General features: G+C 49.6%; 1 protein-coding gene across 11 annotated transcripts in view; it reads right to left on the reverse strand.

Annotated features, from left to right (window-relative positions):
• The window catches only part of ATP2B2 (ATPase plasma membrane Ca2+ transporting 2), a 363,792-nt gene that overhangs the window by 70,562 nt on the left and 270,148 nt on the right, over positions 1-23,082 (reverse strand). For all 11 annotated transcript variants that reach the window (XM_036431068.2, XM_036431062.2, XM_045579174.1 and 8 more), the window contains 3 exons: positions 19,293-19,490; positions 11,788-12,045; positions 10,606-10,731 (listed from right to left, as the gene is read on the reverse strand). In XM_036431068.2, coding sequence (XP_036286961.1) covers positions 10,606-10,731; positions 11,788-12,045; positions 19,293-19,490 — 582 coding nt within the window. The remainder of the gene's footprint in view (positions 1-10,605; positions 10,732-11,787; positions 12,046-19,292; positions 19,491-23,082) is intronic.

Consider the following 23,082-nt stretch of genomic DNA (forward strand, 5'->3'; position numbering starts at 1 on the left):
GTTTTAGTTTTACAAGATGAAAAAAGTTCTGGTGATGGCTGCACAACAATATGAACACACCAGGAAGTCATGGAACTGTACACTCAAAAATGGTTAAAATGGTCAATTTTATGTTATGTGTATTTTATCACGATAAAAAAAATTGGAAAAATATGAGGAAAAACGGACATCACTGAAGCTGTGGCCTCACTGAGGAAACAAGGTGGCCCTAGCGAAGGTGCTGGGACCCAGTACAGGAAATGAACAGCAGCTACAACAGCTCAGGCCTGACATCGGAGGCTGCTGGCCCTTTATCCTCAGTGGCGTTGGAAACACATAGCTACTGGTTCCTGCAGCTTCCTTAGAACAGATGGGCCACTCACAAATAGAGAGTTGGCACCTGGGACTGACTGGGACAGAGTGGTGTCACCTGCAGAGGCTCAGGACACACCTGGGGAGGCCCCCTCAGTCCTGCCAGTGGCCACTCTCTTTAGTAAAGAATAGTTAGGTGCCCATTCCCCCTTTCTCCCGATTTTAATTTTTACCACTCTGGGTAGAAAGCTCTCTACAATGCAGCACATACTTCTTTCTTCAATAGAGAAGTCAGAATGCAGTCCTGGCCAGAAGCAGTCTTGGGCCGTCCTCAGGCTGCACAGTAAGAACTATGTTGAGTTTGCAAGACAGTGTTTGAGGGGCCTGATGGCCATGGATGCTGACCCCCGATACTAAACAGCCCTGATGACTTGCTTCTAGAATCCAGTTCTACTTTTTAGAGTTTTTCCTTCTTTCCTCTCAAGATTGATTGCCTCTTATCCACATTATCAGGATAACTTGACTCTAACAGCCTTCTCCTTGTTTTCCAATTTGCTTCAGATTTGAAGTCTAAGTCAACAAACTCATTAGAATTGTATCTAAAATAAGTGTTAAGAAGTTCTAAGTCAGGACTGGAAGTACTTCCCTTAAAGCAAGGAAATCTATTTCTACTTTCCAAGACGTTTCACCCACTCCTTCCCTTTCCTTCAAGATCTGAACAATCGTGAGATTGTGCGTGTATCTGTGTGAAAGTGCGCATATGTGTGCATGTGTGTGCTGTTCTAGCCTTGGCTTCCAGTATCAAAGGATCTTAAAGTGCAGACAAACACACTCCAGGAAGTTCCTTTAAGGCAGGAAAAAGTCAGTTTGTCCATCCATGAATGGGTGAACTAAGTCATGAGGTTCCCAGGGGGTCATAAAACCTGGCAATCTGTAACAGAACCCAGATCCTCAGACGTGAGCTCTTCTGCTTGCTCGTTGCCCATTCCCAGGACAGAAGGACAGTGCCTTTTTTTTGGGCAGGGAACAGTGAGGACCACAGAATGAGCTTGGACACTGATTCTAGACCAATCATCCCAGGCCTGGTGTCTTTCTATCACAGGCAGACCCTGCAGCCTAACTGGCCCCTGAGGAACACAAACAGGGAGAACCAGGGCCCAGTAACGGGACCCTGGATAATATAACTTGGTACACCAGCTCAGCTTGTGTGTGGGCTGTCAGGAGGAGTTGTTAAATACCAACAGTGTTAGATACATGAGGATACTGAGGCCCAGAGAGGTCATGTGGGTGTGGGGTCATTGTAGATCTTTAAAGGTGAAGAAGGAACACACTTCATGCATTCAGAGTGCAGACAGCACTGCGGGTACTGGCACTACCTTCTGGAGGACACTTGCTCTGAGCAGGCAGTGTGCTAAGCCCCTCATAGCAGTCATCTCTGAGTCCTCACACTGACCCTCAGTTTATGGAGGAGGAAGCTGAGATTCAGGAAGAAATGGCTTGCCCAGAGTCACAGCTGGTGAGGGGCAGAGCCAGGCTTTGAACTTTCCTGTCTGAAGTGGATAGAGACCATCTTTGTCATCTGTCCATCCAGGAAACAAGGTCTTCACACCCTAATCTCAAACACATTTGTGAAAGTCTGTTCTGCCTGGGTGGCAATGGAAGTACTGCTCCCCACCTCCCCAGCTCTAGGTGGGATGGAAAAAGACACAGGGGGCCAATTTCCACCCAAGATAATCAGACCCCAAAATCACCTTCTAATCTAATCACTCCCATCATTGCAGGGAGCTGGCGGCTTTGCACTGGGAGGGAGGGAGGAGGAGGAAGCCAGGGAAGTGACCTTTAGCCATAACTCAGTGGACAACATAAGGCTCAGCCCCCTGCCCAGCCTCAGATGAGCCCCAGGCGGTCCTCCAGGCCCCAGAAGTAGATGGGACATCAACCTCTCCTTCGGGCCCTCCTTCATTCTGTGCCCCACTTTCAGCTCTGACCACTGTCCCTCAGCTCAGACACTCTCCAAAACTCTCCAAAGTCCAAATTCAGTCAACACTCCCTGTGTCAGACCCCAGCTTTCTTCTGGCCCTTGATCACTGATTCCTGCCCCTTGGTCTCTGCCTTGGGAGTGTGCATAGCTCACTGGGCTTTGTGTCTAGTCCCCCACCCCCTCTGCTCACACAGTTACTGAATGCCATTTCCCTACCTCTCATCTAAAACTTCCTCCTTAAGGATCCTTCTCTTCTACCAGGATCTCTCTCCTACAAGGACTTCAGGGCCTGACTGCCTCTTCTGCCAGAGGAAGAATTGAGTGTACCAGGTCATCCCCCCTACGGTGTCACACCCCAGCTCCAGGATCCTCTACAGAGGGCAATGCTTAACCCCAAAGCCTGTGGCTGTAAGGGCAGAACCACAGGCATTCAAATAAAAGGTTAGATGACTAAATCTCTCAAAGAAAAACTGTAGGGTCTTTGGGTAGGGATCAAGGTGAGAACCCCTTGATTATGGGGGCCCTGGCAGGGCCTTGCACCAAGACTTCACTGTCCATGGTCTCTTGGGCACCATCTTGTAGCTCTCACCTCATTGAAGCTCCCATGGAGCCCTTCAGGATATACAAGCATGGTGGTGGTGGTGGTGGTGGTGGGGTGGGGTGAGGAGAGGATGAAGTGAGCCCTGGGCTAAGGAGTAGGGGACCTGGGAACTGGTCTGGTGTTTGCTTCTGATTTGCTGTGTGACCTGAGGCCAGCCCTGGTCACACAGGACCTCAGCTTTGTTCTCTGCAAAATGGGGAGGCCTGGCTTAGGTCTCACCTCTCAGTGATGACGTCTGGGTCCCCTGGTCCCTGGACACAAGGGCCATCCCTGGCTGGGGTAGAGCAGCCTCCATTAAGAGACTACCTCTTAAAAGTTTGGATTTCAGTTAAGATGGGGCCATCAGAGGCTTGTGTGGATAGATGACCAAACATGAAGCCTCCTGTCAGGCCACACGTTTCATCTGATGGACAGATATTGTGGAGTGCCAACTCTGTACTGGGCTCTAGGGCCGGAAGGGAGGGTCTCTTGTGACCTCTGCCCTCTAGGAGCTCACAGTCCAGCTGGGTTTGAGGGGAACAGACAGGTACACAGATCAATAACAGCACAAGACAACAGAGACCTAAGGGTCCAGTGTCCTGGCAGGGGGCACAGCCCAGGCAAAGGTGGGAGGTGAGACAGGCAATGGCAGTGGATTAGCTGGGCTCATGAAGGGAGGAGCGGGAGAGAAGCAGGACCATGGAGCAGCCTGTGTGAGGGCTGCAGAGTTGGGGTTTGCTTGGTGCTCAGCAGGGAGCCACTGGGTGAGGGAAGAAGAGAACGAATCTTTATTGAGTTGGTTCACTGTGTGTCAAGTACTATCGGAGCTGCTTTCTCCACCTGGCCCTCACAGTTCCTCTGTGTGTAATCATCATCTCCCTCCCATTTCACAGACAGGAAAGTTGTCCCAAGAGGTCATCTTCACATTCAGCTGAGAGGGCAGAGCTGGGGTGGAGTGAGGGTGGGGCTCTAGTCTCTATTTTTCCCACCTTGCTGGGAAGGCTTATGGCAGAGTTGGAAGGCAGGAAGCTAGACGAAGGCAGGAAAGCAGTGGGGGAGCCGTGTCAGCCATTTAGCTCCTGTCTGTCTGTGAGAGAGAAGGGAGCTCAGGCCAAGGGAACACTGTGGCTTCTGCCAACTGGACAGCTTGTCATATCCCACTGGGACCTTACCTTTAACCAGGTAGCAGAGGGCAGGCCAGAATCTTCCTGACTGCAGGCTCAAAGCTCATCTCTACCTGAGACTTGCTATGAGCAATAGCAAGTGGGGTACATTGAACTTTTGTTTCCAGAGCTGGAGGGGTCTAGTTTTACAAAATGCAGCTTTTGAGCCAAAAAAAAAAAAAAAAAAAAAAAAAGGCAAATGGCTGATTGTGGTTGCACAGTGCCTGGGGCATAGGTTAAGGCTTGCTCTCCCAGTTTTGACTTCCCAGGCCTCTCTCTGGACAGGAAAGGGGGTGAGGTCATACCTTCTAAAAGGTCTCTTTCTGGGCGTAGAGATGTGAAAAAGGAATGGAAGCCTTTTCTGGGGATTATCTGCCTCTAGGCACAAGCACCAAGCAAAGCTATACGATTCCCAGCCCCGTTGCTAACAGTAATAACGCACACGTGCAGAGCACTAGACAGCTGGTAAAGTGCTTTAGTGCCCGTGCGCCTGTCTCCCCTCACAGCAGCCCGGTGAGGTAGGTTCTGGTGCAAGCACAACCCCAAGACTCTCCAACCACCCTGGCCTCTCTGCCCTTGGTCACACAGCTGTGAGCGATGGAGCCGGGACTTGAACCCGTGCTCTATCCACTACACCCCACTGTCTCTCATGGAGAAGAGGCAGGGTAGTGTAATGGAGAGAGCATGGGCTGAGCAGCAGACTGGGCCTTCCAGCATCAAGATATCATCCTAGATGGCAGCAGTGGTGGCAGGTGTGGCTCTCCATGCTTGGCCTACCACTCGGTGGGCAGGGTGGGCAGCAGGCCCAAGGGGGTTTGCTGATGCCTGTGCAACCTTGTGCTGTTAACACCCTGTCTCCAGTGGTGATGGAGGAGGCTGGGGGGTACCGAAGGGGGCAGAGCTAATGGGCCTCCTGGAGCCAGGCCCTGCTGCTTTTGAGGACAAACTCTCACCCTTCCATGGCCACAAAGATGGCACCTAGTTGTTGGCTTCCTGATGGAATTTACCATAAGACATTTCAAACAGGCCATGTGACTGGGTAATAGAAGTCACAGGGCCCTTGTAGGAGAGCTCACTCATGGGGGCTGCAGGAGTACAGGGCTGGGGAGCTAGAAGGCTAGAGAGCTAGAGGGCTAGGGTCTCTCTCTGGCCCTCCCCTCTGTGGGGCCTTACACTCCTGCTCTGGGCCTCAGTTTCCTCAGCTGCAAATGAAGACAAGACTAGGTTCTTTAAGGATCTGCAAGTCCCCTGAGAAGTTGCAGTCACAAGTCTAGGTATTTACTTCTGATAAGAGGGATCACTGTTTCCATGGGACTGTCACCAGAGTTCATGACCCAGGAGGGTTCAAAACCACTGGCCTTCCATGAAAGGTGCTCCGTGTTAAAGGAGGCTGAAGGGGCAGGACTCCTAAATGCCATACAGTGTCCTGCACTGGGTCCCAGCTGGAGAATGCTGGGAGGACAGTATATTAGGTGGCAGTACTACATCAATGTCGAGTTTCCTGAATTGACAGCTGTGCTATGGTTAACAGGAAATACATTTTCTTAGGGAAGAGACTGAAATGTGAAGGGGCCCAGGGCAATCATGTGCCTGACAAGGAAGAGGGAGGCTCCTAAAGAGCAGACTGGGCAGAACAGTAATAAGAGTGGAATCAGAGGGAAGGGCACGTAGGCAGTTTTTGTATTGTTCTTACAAGTTTTCTTAAAGTTTGATATTATCTTAAAATACAAAATTAAAACAAAAGAAATGAGCCCAGGTCAGAGTTTGTGCTCTAGGGCCCACCCATCAGTTGCTTGCCCCACACAGGCTTTAAAAGAATAGGAATTTCTTGCCAACATTGAAACACCGGGAGGCTCTGCTTGCACAGGGAACTCAGCAGCTGCACTGAGGGGCACTTCAGTAGGCAGCAGTCAGAAGCAGCTGTGCTCTGGTTTGGTGCCTGGACCCAGGAGCCAGAGAGCCTGTGATTTCTGACTGTTTCCACTCTGCTGGGTCTGAAGAACCAGACATGGGCTGGGGCCTACCTGGCCGTCCTGGAGAAGAAGCTCCAGGCCTTTATGATTTCCTTTGTGCCGAGAGCATGGGGATATCAGAGTAGATGCTGCTGAGTAATGCATGAGGAGGCTGAAGTTTTTGGAGGCAGAGGTCAAAGCCAAAGCTTGATGAAGGGCTAGAACCCGAATGTTCTGTCTCCAAACGCTGCTCTTATTCCTCACATAGCACCTCACACAGCACCATTGACAAAGGACAGTCACAGCCATCTGTGCATGTGGTTTCCCTGAGGGGTAGGCAGGGGCCTGGGCCCCCACTGGCTTCCCCATTGTACAAACACAAACATGGAGGCTCCAAGACATGAAGTGACCTGTCCAGGATCACAGGCCAGACATGGCTGGGCCAACTGACTCAGAACTGGAGTAGTCCTTCGCCTTCCTCCAGGCTGACACAGCGTGCAAGATACCACAGGGGGCTTCTGCACTACCACGAGGGCCCTGCAGGCACCCCTATCCTGGCCTCTCTGTGTTCCCTGAGGGTCATCTGACCAAAAGGCCCAGCAAGGCCTCCCAGCACAGGGACAGGATCTGGGGTGTCTGGTCATGTGCAAAAATGAGCATCCAGAATTCACAGCACTGGGGAGAGAGCTATCAAGGAACCCCTTGGAGGAAGCAGGCTCCTGCAGGCTGAAGGTGGGAGGAGCTGGATGGTGGAGAGAAGGTATGCAGTCCAGAGAGTGGGCAAGGGTAGAGAGTTGAGATGAAGGGAGAGAAAGGAAAACGGATGCTTTGACACAATCTTATGAGCTCGGGCTATGCTCCCATTTTACAAGTGAGAAAATGGGGGGCTTAGGAAGGCTAAGAAGCTTGTCCAAGGTCTCCCAGCCAATAAGGGGCAGAGTCGGGATTGGAACCCAAGACTATTTTGCCCTCAGTCCAGGTTCCAGTCAAGGAATGAGAAAGGGAACCAACCCAGCATGAGCACCTATACCATGCACCAGGACACCCCTCTTGTCCTCACAGGTAAACTGAGGCTCAGGGAAGTGAAGCAACTTGCCTAAGGCCACACAGAGAGTTCAGAGCCCAGATCTGGCTCAGCCTGGGCCAACCCTGTTTCTTCTACAATGCAGCCTCTCTCCTCACTCTGGCAGGCAGTGCCTGAGCCTTGAGGTGTGCAGGGCCAGGGGTGGAGCTAGGTATGACCTTCTGATAACCTCAGACGTGGGCTTCTGCCTGCTTGGGTCTGTTTGGGTGAGAGGACTGAAATAGAAGTGGACCACCAGTGTGTCTGTCCTGGTGTCTTCTACCTGTGTACAGCCAATGAGACCCATTAGATCTGTTAGGGTGGCAGGAGTGTGGATGGGTTTTGCTCTTTATTCTATTTGAGACAGTTTGTGTAGAAAAAAAAACAAAACAAACCCTCAATCGACATTACAAGGCTGTCCCTGGATGGAACAAGCACAGAGTGGATGTCACAGGATGACATGTGGATCCCAGGTAGAAGGGGAGTGACTGCCAGAGGTGGTGCTCAGAGCAGGCTTTGTGAAGGAGGTAAGCCCCAGCAGACGGGCAGAAGTTAAATGAGCAATGTAAAAGGGAGAAGGAGGGCCATGAGGAGGAGGGAACAGCTTCCGCAGTGGCAGGGCACAGGAATGGAGCCAGGTGGTTTATAGTAGAGGGACAGGGTGAGCAGGGTGCGGTGAATCCGTGACTTTCACGGCTGGGAGGGGCACTGAACGCAGTGTCCCTTCAGTACTTGGGCCTACTCTATACCACTCCCACCCACAGCCTGTCCAGGCCACTGCTCCCACAAATGCTCGTCTCTCCGGGACCAGAGGTTTGAACCAGGACCACAGGGCCACGTGGCCCGAAGTTCCAATCAGTGACAGGGAACTCATTACCGTACAGGAAGCCTCTTTTGTCCTAGAATGGTTCTTCTGCAACAGAATTCTCTTCCCAGTTAGATTACTTTCTGTTGGGCCAATGTTGCCACTTTCTCACTGTCTTTTCCCATGAGCCCGGGCCAAGCCACTTGCTCCTCCTTTCCCCCACGCAATTGTGTCTCTGAATGTGAGCACTGCTGCTTGCAGTCAAGCTCCATTTCCATCCATCTAATTCGCCTTGCACTCTGGTAATCTCTGTGGGTCCTGACTCTTGCTTTCTTTTTGCCATGCTCCCTGGGCTGGTGTCTCTGGGAACTTGATGGCACACTTTCCATATTGTGACAGGACAGAGCTCCAGGGAAGGCCACTAGATAACACAATCCAAGAATCAGCACAAACTGGCCAAAATCTCCTGGCCTTCTCCATCTTGTCCACAAGGACCTCATGGGAGACCTGTGTCAGCTGTCTCCTGACATCCAAAGGCTCAGAGCCAAGTTCATAGCTAGGCTTTCAGCCAGTTGTATAGGTTGAGACTAAAGCAGTTGGTTCAACTTGAGCCTCTCACCTGTCAGTGCTCAGAGACTACCTATTCCCGAGCTGAGGACCAGTGCTGACCCCATTGTGATCCCACCAGTTTGAGCTTCACAGGGCTCTCCCAGATTCTTGTTAAGACCTGGAATGCTTTTGGCTGTCCCTAGTTTCCTGTTCTTCCCCACTGAAGGCAGAAGTCACTGCCAAGTCTCCAAGGGCCTATGGTCTAAGCTCTCTGGATGGTCTCTGGGACATCCAGTTCCTTAAGAGACATCCTACCACCCCTCCCGAATTATGAGGCTTCTCATTGACTAGAGGGACAGACATAACCCATCCGCTCAGGCCCAGAACCTCCCCTCAATTTCCAATGACCCAGATGACCCACCTGACACACCTGGCCACTGCTCACAAGAATGCTCGCCTCTCTGCTAACCAGAGGTTGGAACTAGGACCACAGGGCCTTGTTGCCCTAAGTTCGAAGAGAGCATTTGAGGATTTCCATCTCTTAGTCAGACCCCAGGGCCTCTGTACTTGCTATCCCTCTGCCTATAATGCTCTTTCTTGTCATAGTTCCAGTTTTATCTCCAATGCAATCTCCTCAGATACGCCTTCCCTGACCAACTAAGATTCCTGTCCTTTCCTCTGGGTATTTATTTCATCACCATGGCAGAATTATCACTATCATTGATTAATCACTATCTGAAATTATGTTATATATTTGCTTGCTTGCTTCTTTACTGTCCATCTCTTGGAGTCTAAGCTACAGGAGGTCAGGGACCTTGTATTTGAGGATGACACATACTCCTTCAGACCTCTGTGCCTTTCACATGTTTGCCTCAGCTAGGAGGACCCTTTATCCAAAACCCTGTTTGGTGGGCTGCTATCCATGCTTTAAAGCCCAGCTCAATTCCACCTTCCCCTTCTGTTCCCTTCTTGGCTTTTGTACACCTTCCTCACTTACACAGTGTGGAATTAGCTGTTTGCTGGTCTGCTGATCCCAGCCTATCTGGGCTGGAGGCTCCTGAAGCCAGAGATGGGTCCCATTGCTTAGTCTAGGGTCAGGCCTAAAGTAGCTGCTTAATGAGCACTGCTGGACAATAAGGCCTTTGGGGTGTTCCTGTTGGAGGGAGGGTGGTCACCTGGCTGGTGCCTTATCTCTGCATGGTCTCCTTGCTTCCTGTCTTTCCCCCTGCAGCAGCCAGTTCACTGTTTAAAACCATTCCAGATAATCCTCATTATACAAAACATTTCCAAACTCCTGACCATGCCCATGAGGCCTGACATCTGGGCCCTCCACATCTCCATCTTGTTCCCAGTCCTCCAGCATAATCCTGCCATTGGGCCTTTGCACTTGCTGTTCCATCTGCCTGGTATACTTTTCCTGGATAATCAGCTCCTGCTCATCATTCACACTTCAGCTCACATATGGCCTCTCCTGACCTCTCCAGCACCCTGCCTCCCCTTGTCCTGCTTTATTTTTGCCCCACACCTATCACCACCTGGAATTTTCCCATTGCCTATCTCTTCTCACTACACCATAGCACCTTAGGACTGAGGCTTCAACAGCCTCATCCCTTCCTAGTTGTCTAGCACCCACCCTAGTTGGTTTGGCTCACTGACTTTTCCCATGAGTCTGGGCCAAAGGTCCTAGAATCAAAGGGTCCTGGTTTCGATTCCAGTCAAGGGCATCTCGGTTGCAGGCTCCTTCCTGACCCGGGCCCTGGTCTGGGGCGTGCAGGAGGCAACCAATTGATGTGTTTCTTTCACATAGATATTTCTCTCTGTCTTCCCTTCTCTTTCCCATATGCTCTAAAAATCAATGGAAAAATATCCTCAGGTGAGGATTAAACAAAACAAAACAATTGTCACCTGACTGATTCTTTCTCATCCATGATTACAGTGGGCTTCAATGTTTGACTTTTCAAAAAACTAAATCATTAGAAGGTAAATTACCCGAGGGCAGGGATTCTTTATCTAGATTCTATTTACTGTGGTGTCCCTAACGCAGTGCTGAGAGCCCAGTAGGCTCAATGCATATTTGCTGGGGGAAAGAGAGGAAGTTCTCACTTGGAGCTGAGCTGGCCAGAGATCTGAAGCCAAGGACCAAAGTCTCCAAGACCCTCCAGCCTCATGAAGGGGACAGAAACCAGCAATGGAGTGAGCCCACTGTTGGGCTGCAGCTCACCTGACAGCAGCATGGGGTCCTTGTCCACGGACTTGCGCACCTGGTCAGACTCTCCTGTCAAGGAGCTTTCATCGATCTTGAGGTCATTGCCCTGGATGAAGAGGCCATCAGCAGGGAGGAGATCACCTGATGGGAGGAAGGTCAAGGGAGTCAGCAGGGTCTCAGGTTGCTGAAGAGGCTGGAATAGTCCCCAAAAGTTATGATTATAAGGAAAGGTTCACTGTTGGACCAGCTTCCTAGAGCTCCCAGGGTGCAGGAACCAACATGGTGCCCATCACAAGCCAATAGGCAGCTGAAGACTGGAGCTGAAGTCAATGGTACAGGCTGGGAGGGTTGAGGTTGGGCCCAACAATCCAAGCTTAGGCAGGCATGTTCTTTAGTTTATTAAGTGCTTTTCTTGGCCTGGTGTGGTCATGAGATCTAGTTTTCTCAACAATTCATTCTCTAGTTTCAACTATGATTTGAGGAATTCTTTTGAAAGGGACTAGTCCATCTGGGCTAAGCAGAGGAGACTCCAGGACAGTCACATTATCAGAAGAAACCAACCCGTGCCCCCCCTTTACCCACCCCGCCCCTGCCCCCTGAGGGCTAAGTGAGAAGGGGTATACTCCAGTCTTGCTTCCATCTTCTGCCTCTGCTTTCCCAAGGATATACTCATCTAAACTCCTTTTGACACCAGCTTGCCCACTTTCTCCAAGGTAGTATCACAGGCTTAGAATGTTCACTCATCTATATTCACTCCCCATAACACCCTCTCTGGCCCAACAACCATCCAACAATAGCCAAATCAGGGATAGGAAATGGACTTCATCCCATAAACCCATTGTGAGTATTAGTCCTTGGGGTATTGTGTTGAGAAGGCTTCTGCGGCTGTATGGAGGCCCTGAGCTGTGACTGATTAGTAATGTATAAATAAAACATCACACTAATATAACTATAACATATCTGCTGGTATTGAGAGTGGTGGCACATGTGCCAAGTATTTGCCATTTCTGAGTTAAATCAATTCTGAAATCTACTCCCTCCAGGAAGTAGCCTTTTACTTCCAAAGGATCGCAGAAGACATCTTGGCTTGGGATCAGCCTTCAGGGACCCTTCCCTGGGCCAGTCTCTTTGGGTCTGCTTGGCCTGTCCCTTCTCTTCTCCAACTCTAGCATATAGCTCTGTGGCTGGGACACTTACCATATTTTATTTGGGCGATGTCCCCAACCACAATCTCGGCCACAGGAATTTGGACCACCTGGCCAGCCCGGATTACGGTGAACTTCTGCTCCTGCTCAATGCGGCTCTGCAGGCCCCGGAACTGCTTCTCTTTGCTCCAATCATTGAAGGCCGTGACCAGGACCACACAGATGACTGAGAGGAGGATGGCAGCCCCCTCAATCCAGCCTGCCTCTGCCTCCCCTTCATCCTCAGACCCAGCCTGGGCCGTGGCGCATCCTGCAAAGAATAGAAGGAAGCAGATGGTGTGGGGTCAGCTAGGCAGATGGGGCCTTGAGTGGTCTGGCTTTAAATCAGCTCTGTCAAGCAAAAAATGTTGATAATCAGATAATCATGAATTATTTATGTAGTGCATCTAGGTGCCAAGCCCTGTGTAAAGGGCTTCACACACCTGATCTCAGAGCACTTACTCTGCCCATTTCACAGATGTGGTAGCTGATGCTTCTTAGAGAAGCCACATGACTTGTCTAAGCTAGGAAGGACAAGTAGGGAGCTAGGATATCTGACTTCAGAGCCTACTGTGGCTTTCTGCCTTTGTTCTACCTGTGAGGTCCTGGGTAATGACTTCACCTCTCTGAATCTCAGTTTTCTTATCTGTAAAATAGGAAGAATATTCCTTATCTTGGAGACCACTCTGAGGGCTGGAATTTAATGAGGTGAGGTCTATGGCATCTCCAGCATAGCCCTGGTACAAAAGAGATGCCTTTTTAATGAGAAATGAGAAAAAGTGAGGATGTAACAGAATGGGGCCAATCAACATTGTACCTGCTTTAGGGTCTAAAATGCAGTTTTGCTGCTGTCCTTTCCTTCCATTCTCCCAGGAACCATGAGGCAGGTCTCTAGGTTGGGGGTAGGAACCATAGCACTGGACCTGCCCTCCGATGAGCTGATTCTAATCCCACTGCTGTCCCTGTACTAGCCTGGGTAAATCACTGTTCTTCCTGAGCTGCAGCATCCTTATCTGCAAAATGGGATTCACTGAGACCACTTTCTGGGCTCAAGGAAAGGAAGGTGGGAGCTGCGACCTGTGCTCAGTCACAAGTTCTTACTTGGCCTTTGTTGGATCTGAGCCCCAACCACACCGTGAGGATACCCACCTTCCATCTGAGTCTGTGTGACCTACACCTCACACCCTTGCTCTGTTGAACCTCCCAGTCTAGGCCCTCAAATTGCTTGAGGCCTGCTGGGCCCACCATGTGAAAAAGAAAATGAAAAAACACCACACACATTTAATGCAAAGACCTCAGACACAAAGGCAGGTCCTGCCCATATGGTGCTGAGTGCTAGGGCCTTTCCTAGCCCTTCCACATACTCTGTCTTCTGCTTTCCCACAGGACCCAGAGAGTGAGTGGTATTTCCCCCATTAACAGGTGAGGAAACTGACACCCAGGAACTGAAGTGACACAGCCAAGGTGATTGCTGCAGCCAGGACTAGCTCAGGTCTTTTATCCACAGGGGAAGAGGGCGGGGGTAGAGAACGGCTCTTTCCATGTCTGACCATCCACTCCTGGAAAACTCAGGGTAGTTCCCATGGGAGTTGGGAAGGCAACTGGGCTATTTGCAAGATCTGATATATGCCAAGCACTCACTTTAATCATCAAGCAGGCTGAAAAAAGGGAAGCAGTTCAGAGAGTGACAGTGATTCACCTGGGGTCACACAGCAGATCTGGAGTTTGAATCCAGACCTGGGCCTAGAATCTGACACGACATGCCCTGACCACTGTCCCTGAACCTAGTACACTCTGTCACTTGCTGGCCTCATGTAAAAAGTAGAAAACATTGCCATAGACCTATGGCCAATAGTATGGAAGTTCAATTCAATCCCAAGGAAGAGAGAATGTCAGTTTTTGCTGTTATTTTTGGTTAATCCTCACAGGAGGATATTTTTTCCCCATTGATTTTTAGAGAAAGTGGGAGGGATTGGGGAGGAGGAAAGAGAGAAAGGAGAGAAAAACATTGATGTGAGAGAGACACATGGATTTGTTGCCTCCCACATGCGCCTTGGAAAGGGGGGAGGGGAGGCAAGGATAAAACCTGCAAGCACATGCCCTTGACTGGGAATCAAACCTGTAACTCTCTGGTGTTCGGGCCAATGCTCTAACCATTGGGTCACGCCAGCCAGGGCAAGAAAACAACAGGTTTTTTAAAAAAATATTTTTGATTGATTTTTAGAGAGGGAGGAAGAGAGAGGGAGAGAGAGAGAAAGAAACATTGATGTGAAGCCAAACATTAATTGGCTACCTCCTGCATGCCCCTTACCAGTGATTGAGCCCACAACCTAGACATGTGCCCTTGACTGGGAATGAAGCCAGCAACCTTTTGGTACATGAGACGACACCCAACTAACCGAGCCACACTGGCCAGGGCAGAACAGCAGTTTTAGGAGACCCCAGCAGGAGCACCTGGGAAAGCCAGGGGACAGAAACAACATGACAAAAAGGCCAAGTGGTACCAGAGAGGTGTTTTGTTTTTTTTTTAAATCTCCCAGGAAGGGTCCAGACTTAGCGGGTGTGTCCAGACTAGGATGGTATAGAACAGTGGTTGGCAAACTGTGGCTCGTGAGCCACATGTGGCTCTTTGGCCCCTTGAGTGTGGCTTTTCCACAAAATACCACGTGTGGGCTCGCACATACAGTGAAATTGAAACTTTGTGGCCAATGCGCAGAAGTCGGTTTTTGCCTCTCAAAAGAAAATTTCAATCATTGTGCTGTTGATATACTATAGAATCATGTGGCCGGGCAGTGTGTGTCACCAGCTGTTCTGTACAGGCTAGTTAACAATCACATACAATCACGTTGTTGTATAAGGTTCTCAAAACGGCCTTTTTCCTTTGGGAATTTCAAAGCTTTTCCAGTAATTTTAAACTGTTTCATTGGTTCAGCCTTTGGTTGTAATGATACTCATTATCGTGTGGATAACAGACATGGGGCCAGCCCTGAGTTCAAATCCCCGCTGTAGTAACTTAACTGCTGTGTGCCCAGGAGCTAGCTACTGGACTGCGGCGCCTGGGTTTTCTCATCTGCAGAATGAGGGCACTGACGGCGCTCCCTCCCAGGGGGTGGGAGGACTCAGGGTGAGCCTTTATGTAAAGCAGCTACTGCCGTGCACACACAGTGACGCTCAGTTAGAGCTGCTGCTTCCTGTTGCCCAGCATTTAGCACACATTATGGCACTCCAGTTCCACAGCCGGCCTGAATGGAGCCAGGAGCCCCGAGTTACAGAGGGGATCCAGCTGTATTCCAGACCACGTGATGACAGGAGGAGGGGAACTAGAGCTCCCTCTACCACCACGAACGGCACCAATTATCTCCCCCCTGCCCCCCAAAAAAGCTGGAAAACACAGGTGAGCCTTGCTAAATAAAACCCATATATAGAAATGCATTTTCTTAAACTTCAGGGGGTGATTTGAGATACAGAGCCCAGTGCTTCACTTTATAGCTTTTGTTATTCCCTGCCCCTGCTACATGCTCTATATTGGGAAGGCTGTTCTTTCCCTGTTGTGTGTTTCATTAATGTTCCCCCCATTCCCCTCTCCTCCTCCCCCCCGCCCTACTCCATTAGTCACTGAAGCATCTAAGACACTTGGAAACATCCCAGGACAAGGGAAAGCCTTCAGGTTCTAGAATTGGAAAGACCTGGCTTCAAGTACAGACTCAGCTGTGTGACCAAGAGTAAGTGACTGGGCCTCTCTGAGCCTCAGTTTGGACAGCTGTAAAGTGCGATGACCCCAGGGACTTGGTGAGACCTGGACCTAGTAAGGGCCTGGCACAAGGCACACAGTAAGTATTGGTTCTCTCCCCCCTTTCATGAGCTGCTCTCCTTGGACTGGCTTCTGGAAACCAGGCATGGCGGTTGAGTGCCTTGCCTCCCAGTCCTGCCTCCTGCCCTTGCTGATTCGATACCAAGGAGGCCTCTGGGCCTGTCAGAGCCCTCACTCTGCCAGCAAAGCCCATTAGCTTTAATTTCCTTCTGACAACTGTCTGATGGTTACATTGTGCCTTGGAATGACCAGAAAGTGGGGTCTGGATCTCTGGTTAGGTCTTCAGCCATCGGGAGCCGCTGGACTCCTGGAATAACTCCTGCTGCTCCTGGTGCATTAGGGGGATGAGACCAGGAACAGGAAGAAAGCAGAGAGTGAGCAGGCCTTCTGAGACCTCCTCTGGGTCCCCTCAGACTGGGGCAGAAACAGGACCTAGAGATTGTGATCGCAGGTTCTATGGAATCTGCAGCTGCTTCCCCTGGATCTGAGATTTTCTAAGGTGTGGCCTCATTCTGTGTGACCTTGGAGAATGCACATGGCCTCTTTGGGCCTCTCTCGATTTGTTAACCAGTAACATGGAGAAGCTACCTCTTAGGTGGTTATCAAATAAGGGCCCTCAAAACTGGTCAAGCCACAAACATTTTCTAAGCACCTACTATGTGCCTGACACTCTGCTAGCACTCTGGCACTAGGGAAACTGTCATGGGCAGGGAGTTGAGAGCACTGGGTGTGTTGATCCCAGCCCTGCCACAAATATGCTGTGTGACCTCTGACAAGAGTCTAGAGCTCTCTGAGCCACGAATGAAAACAAGGAAGGGCTGTGGGTGCTGTAAGGCACTCTATAGCCTTTTAGTTCATCACCTGCACCAATTTTTAACTAAGTGATGAAGCCTGTGTTTGACTTGGCAAGGGGGTGGTCCTGGAAACATGGTCAGCCCAGAGCTCAGAGGTCAGGCCAGGGTCTGGGTGTCAGGGAAGTATAAGTATTATCACAAAGTTCTGGAACTTCACTCTGTGGAACTAGATTGTGCACAACTGCCCTCATTGACCCAGAGGACAGTCTGTACTAGTGTCTCAGGGGGAGGCATGGAAGGGCAGTGAAAAGAACCAGAAGAATTGGGTTTCAGATCCAGCCCTACTGTGTATGAGCTGTGCGGCCTGAGGCAAGTGCTTCCTCACTCTGGGCCTTGGTTTCCACCTCTTGAAGATGAAGGTGATCACAGGCATCTGTTTGGAGGGCTCTGGAAGGCTCTCCCTGGCACACACTGGGAGCTCTATGCATGCTCCCGCTCTACCCCCTCCACCATTTGCCCTCTGAGTTCTAATCTTGCACTGAATTGGGTCACATGAGGTCACTTACTCAGCTGGCACTGTCTCAACCCCATCTCTTTCTGAATGATAGGAGCGAGGGCTCAGAAGCCAGAACGTCTCTGTCTGAGTCATGGTTCTGTGCTTCCTAGCGTGTGATGAAGCAAGTTATTTCCTATTTCAGGGCCTCGGTTTCCTGGATAATAATAGCACCTACCCACAGGGTTGTTGTGAGGATCAAATGAACCTCTACTGTAAAAGCTCTCAGCTAGTGGTAGCTATAAAAATAGTAAGAACAACTATTATGTTTTTGTGTTGCACCCTTAGCTCTGTTCAAGGCCTATTCAAATAGCCATGCACAATCTTCTTCAAAATTTTCTATACAACTTCTGCAAAGAATGCTGCTCTTGATTCATCTCCTATGGCCTATGTGAAAGTTCATCCCAGATTTCATCGTCAGGGGCATGCTATCTTCCTGCAGGACTGTTTTTCCTCCTGTTAATAATCTGAGCTATGCAAATCATCCTAACTCCCTTTCTGCCTTGGCTGCCAGGAAGCACAAAATCAAATTTATATTCCAATCATAGTAGCAAACATAGTTTATTTGCTTCCATTCCTTTTCTGTCTGGCTTTCTAGTTGACCTCAGATTACGAGACATGTCTTTATTATGCCTTTAAACCCTTTTTGGAGAAATGCCATGGAGAAAAAAAAAAAATCAACTTAGTAATATGTATAAAATTGAGGCAGTTGACCTCCACGCTCAGAGTGGAGGGAATTAAGGAGAAGAAGAATGGTTTTCTTGAGGCAAAACACCACATTCCGACCTTCTAGGAAAGAGGTTGGCAAAATTTCTCTGAAAAAGTCCAGATAGTAAATATGGCCTTGTGGACCATACACATAGTCTTTGTTGCAGCTACTTACCTCTGCCATTATAGCAGAAAAGCAGCATAGACAATATGAAAAAGAAATGGGAGTGTTCCAATAAAACATTATTTTTACACAATGAAGTAGGAATTTCATGTAAAAGCCACAAGTTACAAAATAATAGTATTTTCACTTTTCCAACCATTTGAAAATGTAAAAACCAATCTTAGTTCACGGGCCATACAAAAACAGGAAAGTGAGACCGATTTGGCTTGTGGGCTATCGTTTGTAATCTGTGTTCTAGAATATTCAGTGTATGATTTTTTTTTTTCATAGTTGCATGCCTCACGGAATGAGTGACTTGGGGTTCTGAGGAGAAGCCCAGCTTTGGAGCTGAAGGAGGGTCCCCTAGAGGATGGAGTATTCCTAGGGCAGGGGACCTGAGAGGGATCTCTGTGAATGGGCTAAAGCACTGTAAGATCAAAAAGCGTGAATGCAGCCCACCAGGAAGGCAATTTGGGGGCTTTGTCATCAGATGTGAGAGTGGGGAGCTCTCAGAGAGCAGTCTGGACGTACATCCGGAGCCACCTTCACTTGGATTCCATCCAGTAAAACCAGACTCTCTCAGAGAGGGACCTGGCAGCAGTTTTTCTAAGCTCCACTACAAAACCTAAAAACACTTAATTAGCTGGGTGACCTTGATCAAGTTAATGAACTTCTCTGTGCCTTGGTTCCATGTCTTTAAAATGAGGATAATCATGCACTACCTTATGGGGGCTGTTAGGAGGACATTTCAGCACAAATATTGGCATGCTGTAAGTGCTCAATAAATGATCATTATAATCATTACTACCCTGTTTCCCCGAAAATAAGACAGTGTCTTATATTAATTTTTGCTCCCAAAGATGTGCTAGGTCTTATTTTCAGGGGATGTCTTATTTTTCCATGAAGAAGAATACGATACACATTTATTGTTAAATAAAAATAAAGGAAATTTATTACCTGTATATGGTATGGTAGTACGGTAGTTGTCAACACAAACCAAACAAACTGTGAATCCTACAGTATCAAGAATTTACTCATTTATTCAATGACAATCATGTCATCATCTTCTGGAACGTCATCATAACAATCCAATTCCTGAATTTCCTGGTGAATTTCTTGTGACTCCATGTCTTTCAGAATCAGTGGACCAAATCTCTCATGTTTAGCCTAGGGGGGGGGGGCTTATTTTCGGGGATGCTTTATATTTCACTCAGAAGGAAACCTGTAAGTAGGTCTTATTTTCGGATGTCTTATTTTCGGGGAAACACGGTATTGTTGGTCCAGCTCTTGCATTTCACACTTGGGAACACTAGGGGGAGGCTCTGAGCCTGGGTTTTGGCTCAGCCACTGATTGGCTGGGGGTGAGACTCAGCCCCTTGGGCCTTGGTTTCCTCACCTGGAAGGAGAAGTGCCTGTTAGCCCGGAATGCCCTCTGGTGTGGCTGGGCACACATGTTGCAGGGAGGGGGGCAGGGGTCCCCCTGTCTTACCTTCTTGGCTCTCGCCAGGCGGGTGGTAGAAGGAGAGCCCCAGGGAGATGATGGCCGCAATTTCCAGGATGATCAGTGTCACATCTTGCAGAGCTTCCCACACGAGCTGCAGGAAGGTTTTTGGCTTCTTTGGAGGTATAAAGTTTTGTCCAAAAATCTGCTTTCTCTTTTCTAGGTCTGGAGCTGTGCCTGGCAAACCTGTGGACAGAGTACAGAGAGGTTGGCCTGGAGGGCCCAGGAGAGACACACACATTCCCGGAATTGTCCCAAGTAGGTCTGGCCACATGGCAAAGAACACAGAGAGGAAAAAACAAAGCAGGAAACTTGCAGGCACCAGCCTAGAGCCCAGCACTCCCCAGAACCTGTGAATGTGACCTTATTTGGGAGAATGGTCTTTGCGGATGAAACCAAGGATTTTGAGATGACATCACCCTGGACTATCCAGATAGGCCCTAACCCAATGACAAGTGTCCTTGTAAGAGACAGAAGAGAAGACACAGACACAGAGGGAAGAAAGCCACATGGAGATGGAGGGGAGATTGTAGTGATGCAGTCACAAGCCAGGGAAAGCCCAGAGCCAACAGAAGCTGGAAGAATCAAGGAATGGAATGTAACCTTGACTTTAGACTTTTGGCCTCCAGAACAGTGAGAGAACCCATTTCTTTTATTCAAAACCACTGGTTTATGGTCATTCGTTACAGGAAGCGAATACCCAGCATCATGCCCACCTTGCACCCACACCCTTGCTCCTGCTTTGCACTTGCCTGCCCTGTTTGACACAGACTAGGAAGCTCCTGCCTGGGTTAGAATCCCAGACTGCGTGGGAGGGTGAGTGTACCTAACCCATGGGTGCTTGTGAGCGTCTCATGAGATAATTCATGCAGTCATCGAGTGTTTGCTGAGCACCTACTATGTGCCTGGCACTGTTCTGGACACCGGCATAGAGTGGCAAAAAGGACAGACAGAGTGCCTGCCCCAAAGAGCTGATAACCCAAGGATACACATGACGTGCTCAAGTGGTGCCTGGAGGGGAGGGGTGGATGGCCCCACCTCCCCTCAGGTGCATTTGTGCCTTAGAAGAGGAGCATGCAACAGAAACCTCTCACAGTGGAAATTCAGGGGTGGGACAGACAAAGGCAGATCCTGTGGGAGGGGCCAGCGTGCTTCCCCTTGCTTCTTTCTTTCCTTTGCTGCTATCCTGGGTCACCCCAAGTCACTGTTGCCATTTCATTTTTCCCTAACCAGTGCCCTGGTACACTTCCTGCCTTGCTCATGCTGAGCTAGGAAGAGCCTTTCCTCCCATCTACACTGGCGAGCCCCTTCTCAGGGCTCTCTGATGAGAAGACCACCCCTCTACCCCGGGCAGGCCGAATCTCCCTGCCATCATCTAGCATGGCCTTGACCACAGCAGAGCTTACCTGTGTTCCAACACGTGTACAACCTGTGCCTTGTTGAAAAGACCAGTCTGATTCTTCTAGAGCCTGCACTCGAGGCCACCAACCACCCACTGGACACAGGTGACATGCTCGAGTATTAGGAGCCTGCCCTGAGGTGTCATCATGGAAAACACAGCAGGAATGGTCCCCTGCAGCAGAGCAATGTCAGTCCTGTCCCTGAGGCCAGCCAAACCCCTGCTCACCTGTGATTTAATGAAGACAGCTGAGGGATGGACAAGGGGGGGGGGGCGGGAAAGGGCACAGACCTCATCAGACCTCTGGCCTCAGTCAACTTGTGAGAAGGGGGATCCAGAGGGATCACCCAAACAGTACCATTATTAGAAGGTTGGGGTCAGAGCAATGGAACATTCTGCTGTTACAGTTAAGAGAGCATGTGGTCTAATGCCACATTGGTAGGGGATTCTAACAACCTGCCATTTGTTGGCTCATTCATCCATTTGTTCACTCAATGCATGTTTCTTGAACCTCCACTGTGGGTGCAATCTGGTGCCGGTGCTGGGGAGAGTGATGTAAAGAAAGCTCAGTGGTCCTGGGTGGCAGCAGTCTGTGGCTCAGGGATACAGGGAGATGGGCATGTCCCTGTCTGGGGTTTAGGTGCTGAGCCTCCTCCGATGTTGTCAATGAGACCTCTGTTGGGAGCTTCCAAGAGCCAGACTGGCTGAGACCCTGTGGGATAGGCTGGGATGGCTCTTGCATCCTGCCTTGCCTAGTAGTGGGGATAAGCTCTGGATAGCCAATGACCTGCCTGTGCACTGAGAATGAGGGATCTCAGAGCTGGGTTATGACCATTTCATAGGTGGGGAGACTGAGGCCTTCATGAGACCAAAGCTGCTGCCTTGGGGCTGAGAACCCAGCCCAGCCCTGTTCTAGTCACACATGACATAGAGTGATTCTAGGAACTGCGGGAAGGTTCCTCGTTTTTCCTCCTTTGCCTAATTCTATCCACAGCCAATGTCTGCAATTTTTCTATGGGCTTCATTTATTTAACTAGAAGCTCTAGTTCCTTTAGATTCCCTGAGAGGCAAAAGCCACCATGAGTTTTGATCAACGGAAGAAGAGAGAATTCAAGAGGGTGGGTAGGCCTCTGTGGAAGGGAGGGGGCTATGATCAGTCAACATTAGCCTATTTGCTATGCCTGTGGCCAACCAGTTCCTTTCTCTGAGACTCAGTTTCCCCATCTTGACAAGAGGGGAGTTCAATAGAAGGATCCAGGATTCCAAGGTCTTCAGGCCCTGAAGTGGTCCTGCTGGGTTCTGTTGGTATTTTGGGGTTCCTCATAAGGTTTGATGTAAATAAAGAGCTTCACTAAGAAGTTTGGTGGGGGTGTGGCCAGCTCATCTCCTGGGCCCCTCCTGATTGACACAGAGAGAGGTGAGTTGCTGAATCTTCTGACGGTCTGTGATTCAAATGTTCTGGAATCTGCAGTGTGACCAGTTGAAAATGTGGATGTTCTCTAGTTCAGGGAATCTGGCCATGGCTCAGGGGTTCTGCCACATGGGATTCACAGGCCCAGCATTGAGATGTTGGGTCCTAGGACAGAGCAGAGGCCAAGGGTTGAAAATTCGAATAGCTGTGAGGGCCAGGTAGGCTTTATGAATGAGTGAAGTAGATGGATGGGAGACAACAGAGAGTGGTGGGGACTGGGACAAAGAGAAGAACCTCAGATCTTCTAAAGAAAACAGTTATTTCTCAGCTCCTGTGGGAGAAGATGGGCCCCGTATGGAAGATCTTCTAATCTAAAATAATCTGGACACGTGGAATTTGATGTAAAATCTTCCCAGTAAAATCATTCCCTAGGCCAGATATAACACATCCATAGCCGAATTAGGCCCTGGGATTGAGTTTGAGACCCCAAGGTTAGGAAAGGGGAGGAGGCTGGAAGGGGGAGGGAAAAGAGCAGACCAGCCTCTCTGTCACTTCCTCTTCTCTCCTGAGTTGCTCTCTCCCCAGCATCAGGCCCTGCCCTGCTCTTCACAAGCTTCTGTGAGCCCCTCTGTTTTTCAGAAACAACAGCTCACAGAATAAAAATATTTGGTGTTCTGCTAGGGCTGTTTCCGTGGTAGAAATTGTTAGGCAGTTTCCACAACAACCAACACCCCAGTATGCAAATCCAAGATGGGAGCCTCAAGTGCTAAGGCTCATGTAGGGCAGTTGAAAGGGCAGATGGTGGCTATGACCTCTCACTCACCTCTCTTTCTCAGGGGAAGGTAGGTTGAGCTGTAGCTTGGGATAACAATTCCCTGCTGTTGCCCACATTTTACAGGTGGGGAAACTGAGGCACTAAGAGTCACTTAACCAGAGTCACTCAACGGGGATTTGAACCCATGCCATCT

Source organism: Pipistrellus kuhlii, unplaced genomic scaffold (genome assembly GCF_014108245.1).
Source record: "Pipistrellus kuhlii isolate mPipKuh1 unplaced genomic scaffold, mPipKuh1.p scaffold_m20_p_11, whole genome shotgun sequence".
Taxonomy (NCBI): domain Eukaryota; kingdom Metazoa; phylum Chordata; class Mammalia; order Chiroptera; family Vespertilionidae; genus Pipistrellus; species Pipistrellus kuhlii.